The sequence below is a fragment of the Chiloscyllium plagiosum genome, chromosome 34, assembly GCF_004010195.1.
Source record: "Chiloscyllium plagiosum isolate BGI_BamShark_2017 chromosome 34, ASM401019v2, whole genome shotgun sequence".
In the NCBI taxonomy this organism is placed as follows: Eukaryota; Metazoa; Chordata; class Chondrichthyes; order Orectolobiformes; family Hemiscylliidae; genus Chiloscyllium; species Chiloscyllium plagiosum.
In genome coordinates, this window is record NC_057743.1 from 18,610,961 (window position 1) to 18,625,083 (window position 14,123).

A 14,123-nucleotide genomic window follows, 5' to 3' on the forward strand; every position below is an offset into this window, starting at 1 on the left:
GATTTTGTGTTTTTGGACGGTCGGTGGAGCCCCCCCCCCACCCTTTCCCTCCTCCCGGGCGGAGAAGCGGCGCCCGCCCCTGCCACCACCCGCCCCTCTCCCCTCCTTCCCCAAAAGGCACGCTCGTCTCAGGCTGGCTCCGCACTTCCATCCATCACCACTTCCCGTAGTCTCGATCCTTTCCCCCATTCCTCGGGCTGCCCGTTTGTCCGGTGCGTGAATCATGTCCGCCCGGGTCTGGTTTGTGACAGATCGCCGGATCCTGCAGGATTACCCACAGCAGGAGATCGAGCGCGCCCTCCGACAAAAATGCGCCGACGAAGAGGTGGAATTTCGCATGGTCTTAATGGATGAGATCGTCATCACCATCGAGCAGGGAGCTTTGGGTAAGGAACACCATCAACGCTTACCCCTTTCACCATAATTAATCATCCACAGTCGTTTGCCCCATTCTTTCACATTCTGACTTCGAGCAGTTATTATTTCTTGTATTGTGTCCGCTCTTGCCATTGCTGCCAAACATAATTTGCATCTGGTTAGGTTTATTTCCCCCTTCTAGCCCATTGCGTCTGTACTAATACGTGTGCGTTCAGAATATCACTTTACTTTGATCTTTTTCTCCGTTACGTGGCTCGTGCAGTATTGAATTGCGTTGCATTTTGCACACTTGATTAATTGCCCTTGTTTGAGTTGTGCGATGGACAGGATTTGTTCCAAATGTCACTTCGACAGTTATTTGAATTATCTCTGGCAGGAGAATCGTCAGGACTAGCCAAACATCCACGTTCTTCATAACTCTGTTCGTCTGTGCAGTAGACAGTCACCCTTTTACCCTATATTTATAAAAAGAAACTATTTTCAAATTGAATCATGTTTGAATCGTGAAATAAGATTTTTCAAATCAACTGTTTTGTGTTTATTCGTCGTTGCATCAACTTCTAACTGAAACAAAACACGTTGTTCTCTATGTAATACACAAAAATTAGATGGGGCACTGTTTCTTTATTATGACCCTTTGCAGGGTTCCTAGTCTAATTATTTAAAAGATCTTAAGGATGTAAAAAGACAACTGATGGATTTTGTGATTTATTTGTTGAGGTTTATCTAAACCCTTCTTACAAACAATGAATGCTGGTAGGTTCCAGACAGTGTCTTAAAGAGAGTGTCTATCAAGATTACAACCACTAGGTGTAAGGTGGTAATCTGTATAATGTACTATGGCATGTCCATGTTAACATAATTTTGCAAACTTTAAGTTTGCATGCATAGGACTTTTTGTATGTCTACTGCTTCAACTAATAAAATAACATTTCCCCCAAAAAAAGATAGTATGTGAAGGGAAAGTAAAAATACAGAACATATAATTCACACACAGTTCAATACCTTTGGGCGTGTGGTTAGTGGATTGGCAGGCACAGGCGCACATCACTGAGAAAGGTGTCCAAATATGGTTAATTTGAATGTGGAAAGTTACCTCAAAAACTTTTTAATTTCAAAATTCATTTGTAGTTTCATTTATTTTTATGGAGACAAAGGTGAAGGGAAGACTTAGTGCAAAGTTGAAACTGACAAGAATAAATCTTGTGGTTCGTTATTGAGAGCAGTTACTTTCTTTATGGCACTAATAGGTGAAAATCAGAAACCGTTGCCAGATTGGCATTTTGAAGATTGCAGTGGGTGATCAAGAATTTTGACAGCAATGCAAAACAGAGAACCAGATGAAAGACAGAACTAACATGCATAGATTAAATACATGAAAGAAACTACTTTGGTACTTTAATATGTGGGTTGGAAATGTGTTGCAAGGATGTGAAGCAATCAAGGAGCCTTGCTGAAGCTTTAAATTGCAGTATTCTATCTTGGATTTAAATCAAGAGTTGAATCATGGAATGATACAGTACTGAATGAGATCATTCAGCCCATTTTTGTCTCTGCCAGCTCTCGAAAAGACCTATGCTGTTAATGGCATTCCCCTGCCCTTTCTCCCCAAAACCCAATACGTGTTTACTCAGCACAAAAATGACTATGCATATATGTTTCCCTTTTGATAGTTATTATTGAATCTGCTCCCTTCACTTTTTCAGGTAATGCATTCCAAATCATAAAGCTTGTACTTTTTTCTCATGTTGCCTCTGGTTCCTTTGTCAGTTATGTTAAACCTGTGTCCTCTGGTTACTTACCCTTGTGCCACTGGAAACAGTTTTGTCATGATTTTACTTAATTTACATTATCCATACTTTCGAACACCTCCTTAGCAGGGAGGGAATGGTAGTGTAGTAGAACTGTTATTGAACTAGTAATCTGGAACCATTGGCTAATGTCCTGAGGATATGGGTTCTAATGCCACACAACAAATGGAATAAAAACAAGCCTAATGGTGACCCTGTAACCACTGTGAATAGTGAAAACTCATCTTTAAAGAAGGATATTGTCTAACCTTGCATAGTCTGGCTTACATGTGACTCCAGACCCATATTAATGTGGTTGACTCTTAGTTGTCTGGACAATAAAGAATGGGTAATAAATATTTGCCTAGTCAGCATCCACATTCCATGAATAAATTGAAAAAGACTCTAGAAACAGCACAAAAACAGGACTTCTGTAAAACACTAGTTTGGAATATTCTGTCCAGTTCTGGGCTACAGACTTTAGGAAGGACATGGAGATTAGATTCCCTATAGTGTGGAAACAGGCCCTTAGGCCCAACAAGTCCACACCGACCCTCTGAAGAGTAACCCACCCAGTCCCATTTCCCTCTGACTAATGTGCTAACACTATGGGCAATTCACCTGGTCTGCCCATCTTTGGACTGGGAGAAAGTGAGGACTGCAGATGCTGGAGATCAGAGCTTAAAAATGTGTTGCTGGAAAAACGCAGCAGGTCAGGCAGCATCAAAGGAGCAGGGGAATCGACGTTTTGGGCATAAGCCTGAAGAAGGGCTTATGCCCGAAACATCTTTGGACTGTGTGAGCAAACTGTAGCACTTGGAGAAAACCCGTGCAGACACGGGGAGATGTACAAACTCCACACGGACAGTCGCCCGAGGCTGGAATCGAACCTGGGACCCTGGTGCTAACCACTGAGCCACCATGTTGCCCATAAGACATTAGTGAGAGAAGAGATTTGTTTAAGGTGACAATGGGGGAACATTTTAGTGATAGCAATCACAGCATTGTACATTTGTTTGTTATGGATATGAATATCCATTTCCATAACACGCAAAAAGGTTTTGGATTGGTGCAATGCAGATTTTATTATAAGGCCAAAATAGTCTGGGAATAGCTACTTGAGGGTAAATTTATAGCAGAACAGTGGGAAGTAGTCAGAAAAAGTACTGGATGGAATACAGGCCAGAATGTTCTCATAGGAGTGAATTTAGGAACAACATGCCCACAAAGGAAAAGGAGAGGTGTATAACAGGTACAAAGAGAGCAAAACAGCTGAGGTCCTAAATGAGTACAGAAAGTGTAGGGGGAACTTGGGAAAGGGGGAGATCAAAGAGGGAGCATGAGAAAAGTGGGCAAGATTAGGGAGATTCCCAAGAAATTTATTCTACAAGGAATAGAATAACCAGGGTAAGAATAAAGCCTGTTAGGGACAAGGGGCAATCTGTATGTGAAGCCAGAGACATTGGTAGGGTGTTCAATGAGTACTTCACTGCTGTCTTTACAGTTAAGAAGGAGAATGCATGTATAGAATTCAAGAAGATGAGTTCAGTGAATATTGATACAGGAAACAAGGAAATATTGGAGATTTTGGTGGATTTAAATGTGGACAAATCTCCAGGTCTGGATGAGTTCTTAGCTAGGCTGCGAGGGGAGACCAAGAAGAAAGGTATAGGGACCCTAAACTCTCCCACAGGGGAGGTGCCAGAGGACTAAAGGACAACTGATGTGGTTCTTTTTACAAGAATAATGGCAGAGATAAACCAGTGAACTATAGATCAGTGGCAGGGAAACTAATGGAGCAAATAGTGGAGAATAAAATTAATCTCCATATAGAGAGGCAAGGTTGAATTTGAGATAATATGCATGGCTTTGTCAGGGGAAGGTCAAGCCTAACAATTCTGATGAAAGTTTTCGAGGAGGTGACCAAGTGTTTGGATAAGAGTAGGGCAGTATGCAGTTTATATGGATTTCAGCAAGGCCTTTCACAAGGTCACACATGGGAGCTGATAAAGAAGATGAAAGATTGTGGGAGCTAGAATAACTGAACAAGTTGCATCCAAAATTAATTTAATGACAGGAGCCAGAGCATGGTGGTAAAAGGCTGTTTCAATGACTCGAACTTGGTGTACAGTGGCATTCCATAGGGATCAGTGCTGGGTCCCTTATTGTCTTGAGATATTCAGAGATGATGTAGTTGAAGATGAGGGGGTTGAGGATGATAGGGTAGTTTGTGAATGATGCAAAGATTGGCCGGGATGTTAGCAGGAGCAAGGTGTTGCGTTACAGGAGGATGTAACAGATTGGTCAGATGGGCAGATCAGTGACAGATGAAATTTAACCCTGACAAATGTGAGATAATCCACTTTGGAATAGGGGGCAAGACAAGGGAGCACTCAATGAATCGCAAGACAGCTAGAAGCTCAGAGAAACAGAGAGATCTTGGACATTTATCACAGATCCCTGAAGGTGGCAGGGCAGGTTCATATGTAGTTAAGAAGGAACACTGATTGCTTGCCTTTATCAGTCATGGCATATGATTTAAGAGCAGGGAGGTCATGTGGAGCTGTACAGTAGTTTGGTTAGGCTACACTGGAGTGTTGTATGCAATTCTGGTCACCAAAGGAGGTTCACCAGGATGTTGTCTGGGATTGAACATTTCAGCTATGAAGAGAAGCTGGATAAGCTTGGGTTGTTTTCTTTGGAGCAAAGAGGTTGCTGGGGCTAGAATCTGACTGATGTTTATAAGATTGCAAGGGGTATGAACAAGATGAATAGAAATTGGCTGATCACTTTGCTTGAAGGGTCAATAACAAGGGGGCATAATTGTCAAAGTGAAAGGGAAGAGGTTTAATAGTGTTTTGAGGGAAAACATTTTCACCTTGAGGATTCTGGAGCTCTGCAATGCACTGTCTAAGTATAAGAAAAATACAGTTAGAGTCTGGAGAAACTAGATTTGTGCTCTGCAGGGAAGGCAACACCTGGTGAATCTCTTTTGCACCCATGCCAGTCCAACCACATCTTTCCTATAGTGTGGTGACCAGAACTGCGCACAGCAAGGTTTCATTGAATTGTTTAGATTTAGCAAATAAAGAAAAACAGTTGTCAGTGCCTGAAAGACACATAACAAGAGGATATAGGCTTAAGAGGTGATTGACAAAAGAACCAGAGGTGCCATGAGGAAATAAAATGTTTCCACAGTAAATAGTTAAGATTTGGAATACATTGACAGATGTGGTAGTGGGTGCAGGTTCAGCAGTGGCTCTTCAAAAGGGAACTGGATAGGTATTTGATGGAGGGGAAAAAAGCAGGAATGTGAGCAAGTAATGGGGTTGGGTGAAGTCCTGGAAAGCTGTCAAAACACATTTTGTTGCTGAAACCTTTCAGAAGAAATGCTACTGCAGTTTAATTACCTTGATACTGAAACAGTAACAGAATATTTGGCACTTAACTAATGGAAGGAATACCTTTACAAAAGTATAGGATGGTTGAATTAAATTTGTTATCTTCAATCAAGCATCTGGTCCCATCCACACCTTAAATGTGCACTCCCTGAACCACAGGCCCACAGTCGCAGCAGTGCATTCCATTTAACATGATGTACGAGCAACTCGAAAAGCTCCTTTGGCTGCACTTTCCAAACAATTGACCCCTAGTAACCAGAAGAACAAGGACAGCATATACACTGGAGCATCACACCTGCAATTTCTCTCCAAGTAAGACACCATTTTGATGTAGAACCATTTCTTCATTGTTGCTAGGTCAAAATTTGGAACTCCCTCCCTAACAGCTTGGTGGGTATGTCTACACCATGTGGACTGCAGCCATCTCCTCAAAAGCAGTTAGGGATAGGCAGTAATGGTGAGCTTGTCAGTGATGCTCATTTCTCAAGAATGAATAAAAATTCCACTCTTTGAAAGCCATGTTGTCAAATGTTAAGCTTCATTTATGTTTATCATGCTTTATGGCCAATTGAATGCATTTCAAGTGTCAATACTGTTACAATGTAGGAAATGCGACAGTTAGTTTGCACAGATCCCTGAAACAGCAATGAGATAAAGAACTAAATAATTTGTTTTGGGTGTTGGTTCAGCGATAAATGTTGGCCAGAACTCCCTTGCTGTTCTTCAGATTGTGGCGTGGGATCTTTTACGTCTACCTGAGAGGGACCTCGGTTTATCATTTCATCCAAAAGATGGCACCTCCCACAGTGCAACACTCCTTCAGTACTGCACTGGAGTGTCAGCCTGGTTTATGTGCTCATTTAATCCCTTGGATGGAGCTTGAATCCACAATCTTCTGGTTCAGAGGTAAGAGTTCCATGCTATCTAAAAGTGTATCATTTTGATCAGTCATAAAAATATTTAAAGAATGATAATTAGTGTCTGAATATATTTTAGTGGAAATAAAAATTGTATTGTCAGCTAAAATGAAAAGTGATGTTGAGTCCATTTTGAACATTATACCCCAAAATGTGCGAAGGCTTGTTGTCTGAACAGTGAATCACAAAAGTTCTTAAACATGGAACTCTTCTTTGAAATATTTCAGAGATTGTGTGCCACTGTATCTTGTATATGATAATCTACTGACGCATGGTAATCTCTGATTGGTTACAGCCAAAGTTTGGTGTAAATATGCCCACCCATCTGTATCTTAAAATCAGACTGACAACAAACATTGTCATGTACACAAATAACTGAGTTAAACAGCACATTGTTGTTAAAGTGACGTTTTTTATGTGAATCATGTAATATTCTATGGAATTATTATGCCCAGTTTGGTTAGGATGAATAGTTCATTTCAGTGTGTACAGAAAATTGAAGTTCTGGAAAAGTAGCAATCAATTTGAGCTATGAAACAACAACTTTGATTTTTTTCATTGTTTCCTTTCTTTGAGAAGGGAATATAAATTCAGCAGTAGTTGATGGGAGGTTCTAATTGCATCAGGATTTAAGATTCAGTCAATCAAGTGATCTTGCTTCATAGTTAAATTCATTTTAAGTATAAAGAATTCAGAAAGCTGAAAATGGATTTTTTTCTCTTATTTTCATTAATTAAGTATAATTTAACTAAGCATTTTACTGAAATTGAAACAGGTCCAGAAAACAGCACAAAATATCCTGAAAAAATAGTATTTCATGCTTGATTCTACACCTTACATATTTGTCAGAAAAACTCAGCCCAAATCAAAATTATGTGAGTACTTCCATTTCAAGTCTGATCTCCAGATGGAAATCCTGGATCTCTAAAATACAGTAAATGCTAGTTTAGTTGTTTTGAGTTTATGAATATATTTTGAAGAAAACTATGCATACTAAAATACAGAGTCAACAATTTAAAACTGACTTGTATTGACGTTTTGTTCAGATTTTGCAACAACCTGTTTAGACTTTATTTTGAGAGGTGGTACCGTTTATAGTTGCGTTCTATGAATTTTCAAATCTTGAGGCCTTTTTAATTGTCAAACAATTTTATGTGTGCCTAAAGCTGTCATTTTTTTTTTGCAATCTAAATTGCTTTGAATTTCTTCAGACTTGTACCAGATCAATTTGTTCAAATGGCATTGTGTTTCCAAATTTTAAAATTCATGGTTTTCATTGATCTAGACAAAAATTGATGTTTCAAGTTTTTAATACCTGTGTCTTGTACTGAAAGTTTTGTTGCGAGGGGATAGATTTTTTTTGAATCTATTACTTAATAGTGTTGTAACGAGTTAATTGGTATAAAGCATTTGAGATATGCAATCACTTGTTTCACGAATGAGGGCCTGAAATATGGATGCTTTTTTTTTGGAGTTGGGAAGAAAAGTCTAGTAGTTGAATGACTGTGCACAGCATTGGGCATTTCTTGCATCACTATTCACTGGCTTGTCTTTCTATTGTGCAGTGATGTTTGCTGCAGAGAGACCCTTCAGAACTGTGAATTTCACTTCCATGCTTTGTCTTGAGGTTTGATTTTAAACATTCTCAATATGCTTTATGAAGATGAGATGAGCTTGGCAGTGCTTGTTGTAGTATTGAATTTGGGTGATGTGTGTACTCGATGTCACCACTCGTTTCACAATGAACTGAATCATTTGTTATGATCTTCTGGTTGCTCTGAAGTAAATATATGATTAATTTCCTTTGAATTCATTATTGGGTTGTCTGCAGACTTTCTATACAAGCAGGATCCAGATGTACAACCTGAGCACCAAAGCTGCACTGAAGTTAGACAGGAAGCTAACAGAAACATTGGAGGTACTGTAGCAAGATTTGAAATGAATGCTAATCTATGGATTACTTCACTTGAAGAGGAATGAGCTTGGTGCCTATGCTATGGTGCAAATATGTGCACATTTTATTGGGGTTCTGGACACGTGGAGACTTCTATCACTTGAAACTGACTTTGACTTTGACAATACCTGGGTCACTTCCTATGATATTGGATCATATAGAAAGCAATGTTTCAAATATAATGTTTAGGCTACAATTATTTGATTGACCTAAACTGGGGTTGTTCTGGGGGTAGTTGGGGAAATGCTAATAATTTCCATAAGTAAGTGAACAAGGTGGCTTGAAATGGTGCTTCAATCCATTGTGGGTAAGCTACTTGGAGATATTTTTTGGAGAAACGAAGTAAAGATATCCGTTTGAGAGTTTAGCTGAGACGCATGTAGAATTAAAAATTTTGAAGGGAAGGTTAGAAAGGGTGAAGTGCTCAAAGGAGGAGATATCAGGAGTAGGGGAAAAGTCATGTTGAAATTTGATGGTAAGCATCCTAACACCAATATCTTGTTTTAGACAGCAAGAATGTTGGACGGTGTATCAAAATAGGGAATCTGCGGTCAGGGTTGAGTTGCTCGCACTCATGAGCTGAGTTTCTGACATAGCCATGAAGTCAGAGCAATTGTTCTCACCTTGTTAGCAAGTTAGAAGAGTACTCTGGACATCACTCCCGACTTCTCTTTTTAAGTGTAGGGTTTTAAATGAGTGTAAAAATAGAATCGTAAAATGGCTACTACACAATGTGTATCTTTTAGGCCTATAATATCTGTGCTGGCTGTTTGCAAAATCAATTCAGCTAATGCTGCTCCCTGGCCTTTATCCAGTCGTGCTGAAACCAATTCTTCTGATAATGATCCAAAACCTACTTGAAATCTATGATTGAATTTGTCTTCACTGCACTGTCAAGTCGTACATTTGCAATCTTAACCATGCACTGTGTAAAAAAAGATTTTCCTTATGCTGTTTTTGCGTCTTTTACCAATCATTTTAAACTGATGTTGTCTGGTTCTTGATTCTTCTGCCTAAGGAAGCAATTTCCCCTTCCTTCCTTCATTTTTATTCCTCATGATGTGACCCCCTCTGAAATTTAGTCTCAAATTTCTGTTATTCATGATGAAGAGTCACAGCTTCTCTGATTTATATATGCAACTGAAGTTTCTCAACCTTGAAATCATTCGTGAATCTTTTATGCACCGATTCTAATGCCATGATGTCTTTAATATTGTAACATTGTACAAAGTTTGCTTCCCTGCAACTTTCAGGTTATGCCCCTTCACGATTAGGATCAGAGATATGTTAGATAAAGTAAAACTCCTCAGCAACAACAAAAAAGCCTTGTGTTTTCAAAATGGTTTCACTTTAATGTTTGGGTACATTGTTCACTGTGGCTTAAAGGGCAATCTGGTGAGAAATACTGAGTAAATGGGAGAAAAAGTAAAGTCTAGTTTTAATAATTCCTCTCTCTCTCTCACTCACACTCACACTCACACACACACACACAACTACTCTTGCTAGACCAATCACTCTGTTCACCTTTCAACATTTTCCTTTACACCTACCACATTTTAACCAGTCACCTGCCAATAAGTCTGCTAAATATTGTGCTGTCCCAGTTTTGTTCTAAAATGCTTCTGTAAAGTGTCATGGATGTTTTACTGCATTCAAGGTGCAATGTAATTTCAAGATTTGTTCTTTGTTAAGTTCCTTGTACTTTTCTCTGACACTCATTCTATGTGACATCATGAGACTTGAAAAGTTATGAAATCCTAAGTAAAGTCATGTTGTACTTTATTTGTGCTACAACACCTGATTGCATGACTGAGCATCTTTCAGTTCCATTTTTATGTTAAAATCTTTTTGAAAATGACTTGTTTATTTATTTTATCATGTTACTAAATAGAAACCCAAATATCTTTCTTAATAAATAGTGCAGCTTCATAGAGTCATAGAGATGTACAGCATGGAAACAGACCCTTCGGTCCAACCTGTCCATGCCGACCAGATATCCCAACTCAATCTAGTCCCACCTGCCAGCACCCGGCCCATATCCCTCCAAACTCTTCCAATTCATATAACCATCCAAATGCCTTTTAAATGTTGCAGTTGTACCAGCCTCCATCACTTCCTCTGGCAGCTCATTCCATTCACATACCACCCTCTGTGTGAAAAAGTTATCCCTTAGGTCCCTTTTATATCTTTCCCTTCTCACCCTAAACCTATGCCCTCTAGTTCTGGACTCCCCGACCCCAGGGAAAAGACTTTGTCCATTTATCCTATCCATGCCCCTCATAATTTTGTAAACCTCTATAAGGTTACCCCTCAACCTCCGGCACTCAAGGGAAAACAGCCCCAGCCTGTTCAGCCTCTCTGCAACTTGATGCAGCTTTATCTCTGCCGCCCCACCACTCCACTGCCACCAAAGACTTTATCACTAATATTTACTACTGCTAGAACTTGGATTATGCCAACATAACTAATCAACTTAAAAATGTGAAACCAGCATCATCACAGAACTTCAGTCTTTATCTTTCTCCTAGGTACCAATCTTAGAGTAGAAAAATACAGTGTTGCTATATAAAAGAGGATTAAAAGGAAAGCAGCAGTATTACTTAGTATCTGAGAATGAGTTAGAAATGAGGTAGGTATTACATTGAGGAAGAGGGTTTACATTACAGTCGAGTAAAAAAGTTCCAAATAACAGCAACTAAGCACATGGTGCCAGGCCCAAGTCCAACAACTGTCCCGCATTGGAGCCTCTAGTCCGTTCCTCACCGGCACTCAGCATCTTAAAAATATAGATTTAAAATAAAAAGCCTTTGATAAAGTATCATCTAATAGTCACACAAATAAGGCCTTCATACAGAGCCAGGGTACGATTAGTAGAATGGATAGCTGGCTGACATTAAGACATAAAGTAGAGACTAGTCACTGAAGATTGAAATTGGGCTCCCACAAGAATCAGTGCTGTGATAGCAGTAATTTAAAATTTATATATTTTTTGGTGACCTTGAATTCGCTGCCTACAAGGATGGTTGAAGCAGAGATGTTTATATGTATTTCATATAGATTCCACTTAAAGAATATAAACTTGATGTACTGTACTATTCTATGCTTAATTGAGCCAAACTCAAGGAGAATAGAATATTATCAATTTGGAAACTTTTATCATTACCAGCAATTAAACTAAGACAATAATATTGAAATACTCTTCACTTTAACCTGTCACAGCGAATGGCTTAGACATTAAATGTGTAATGTTCTCCCACACCTTTGTGTCACTTTTGCAACTGATTGTCAGGTGAGAACAGCTTGAGCAATCTCCCCTTCAATTTCCTTTCCTTTATCAGAGAACATGATTTGGAAGTGCTGGTGTTAGCCCACCTGATGAAGGAGCAGTGCTGTGAAAGTTAGTGCTTCCAAATAAACCTGTTGGACTATAACCTGGTATTGTGATTTTTAACTTTTGTTGGAGAAAGTCTCTCCCAAACGTCTAGTAATCAAGAGTTTCTTCTGTGGGCAGTGATAGAAGTATATGCCTGTTCTGTTCTATTCTTTTGGTACTGCTTGTAAAACCACAATGTACTACTTCACTTTTAAATCCCTTACTTGCCAAATAAATTGAAGTTTAATGAAGTAAAATCAGGAGCTTCTGTAAGTTGCATTGTCAGAGTCAAACTATTTGGGCCTTAAAGCTCCTGTGATTTTATAAATTATTTTCAAACCTGTTTGGATGTTCCCATCATCTACTGGTACCAGGATTAGACAGACAAAATTTAAGGTTTTAGATTAGATTACTTACAGTGTGGAAACAGGCCCTTCGGCCCAACAAGTCCACACCGCCCCGCCGAAGCGCAACCCACCCATTCCCCTACATTTACCCCTACCAAACACTACGGACAATTTAAAATGACCAATCCACCTGACCTGCACATCTTTCGGACTGTGGGAGGAAACCGGAGCACCCGGAGGAAACCCACGCAGACACGGGGAGAACGTGCAAACTCCACACAGTCAGTCGCCTGAGGCGGGAATTGAACCCAGGTCTCTGGCGCTGTGAGGCAGCAGTGCTAACCACTGTGCCACCGTGCCGCCCTCATGTCCCCGTACCCCAGTTTTGGACTGGGGTACGGGGAAATGAGGAAGAACATTTTTCTGCAACAAGTGGTAATGACCTGAATCCTCTTAATGCCTTTTATTGGTGCTATCTTAGGAACAACTACCTAGGTACAAATCTTAGAGTAGAAAAATATAGTGTTGCTATACAAAAGAGGATTAAAAGGAAAGCAGCAGTATTACTTAGTGGTGTTGGAAGCAGATCATCATTGATTTCGAAAGGAAATTGGATAAGCGTTTGAGGGAAATAAACTTGCAGGACTGTGGGGATGTAGCTAGAGAAGGATACTGAATGCATTACTATCCAGAGTGTTGACTTGAATTTGATGAACCAAATGGCCTCCTTCCTATGCTTAATGACTATAAGTAAGCTAGTGACATCCAGCTTTACTTTTAAAAATTTGTTCATGGGATGTGAGTGTCACTTGTAAGGGTTGTCCATTTCTAATTCCATTTGAGAGAATTCACAGTTCTGAAGAAGAATCACTTTGAACTCAATGTTAATTCTGTTACTTTCATCACGATACTTCCAGACCTGCTGAGTATCTGTTGTAATTAATTTTATTTCTGGTCTCCATAATCCATAGTACTTTGCTTTTGTATGCTTTTATGAAAGATATTCCAGAATGTTGATCCAGTGACTGTGAAGAAAGGGTAATGTCATTTTGAATCAGGATAGTGTGCAGCTTGTGGAGGAACTTGCAGTCGTAATGTTTCTCATGCAACTGCTGCCCTCGACCTTCACATGTTAGGAGTTGTGCTTCGGAAGGTGATGTTGAAGGATCCTTAGTAAGTTGATGGAATTATCTTTTATATGGTACACCCTTTTTCCACTGCACAGGTGGTAGAGGCAACAAATGTTTAAACTGTGAGATAGGATGCTCATCAATTAGACTGTTTTAACCTGGATAGCATTGAGTTTCTTGAGTATTAACTGTTGGAGTGGCATTCATCCAGATAAGAGGAGAATGTTTCCTTGCACTCCAGACAATACCAGTGACACTGAGTTGACCCTCTGTCCATTCTGTGAGCTAGATTGCTTATATCCACCTCAATAACATCATTCCACTGTCAGCTCATCTGCTGCAAACAGAGCCATTCAATTTTATGACCACCTTGTTGCCTTGAATCCTCCTACAGACTTTAGCTCACCTAAACTCTAATATCCCCATCCTAGCTTGTACCCAGTTCCATTCTATCGTTAGGTTATGTTCAGTAACTGACATTGATTAACAGTCTTGACAATGCTTTAAAATTCTCTTCCTTAATTTCCAATTCCTTCATGACCTTGCCCTTCCCTGTCTTTCAAACCACTTCCAGCTCTCTGGAGTCTCTAGATTCTACAATTTCTGGCCACTTGCATATCTATGAGTTTAATTCCTTCAGCATTGGTTATCCTGTCTTGAGTTGCTCAGGCTCTAAACTGTGGAATGTTCTTTCTTAAATCTTTTTGCCTCTGAAAGACACTTCTGTAAATCTATTTCTTTGATCATCTGTCCTTCTGAGACTTAGTGTGAAATTTTGCATGATGTGACAGTGAAGCAGTGTGGGATGTTTTGCCACAATAACAGAGCTGTAC

General features: G+C 39.6%; 1 protein-coding gene across 2 annotated transcripts in view; it reads left to right on the top strand.

Moving 5' to 3' along the window:
- The first annotated feature begins 215 nt into the window (after positions 1 to 215).
- The window catches only part of rimkla (ribosomal modification protein rimK-like family member A), a 78,832-nt gene continuing 64,924 nt past the window's right edge, over positions 216 to 14,123 (top strand). For both annotated transcript variants that reach the window (XM_043675677.1, XM_043675678.1), the window contains exon 1: positions 216 to 386. In XM_043675677.1, coding sequence (XP_043531612.1) covers positions 224 to 386 — 163 coding nt within the window. In that variant the 5' untranslated portion in view covers positions 216 to 223. The remainder of the gene's footprint in view (positions 387 to 14,123) is intronic.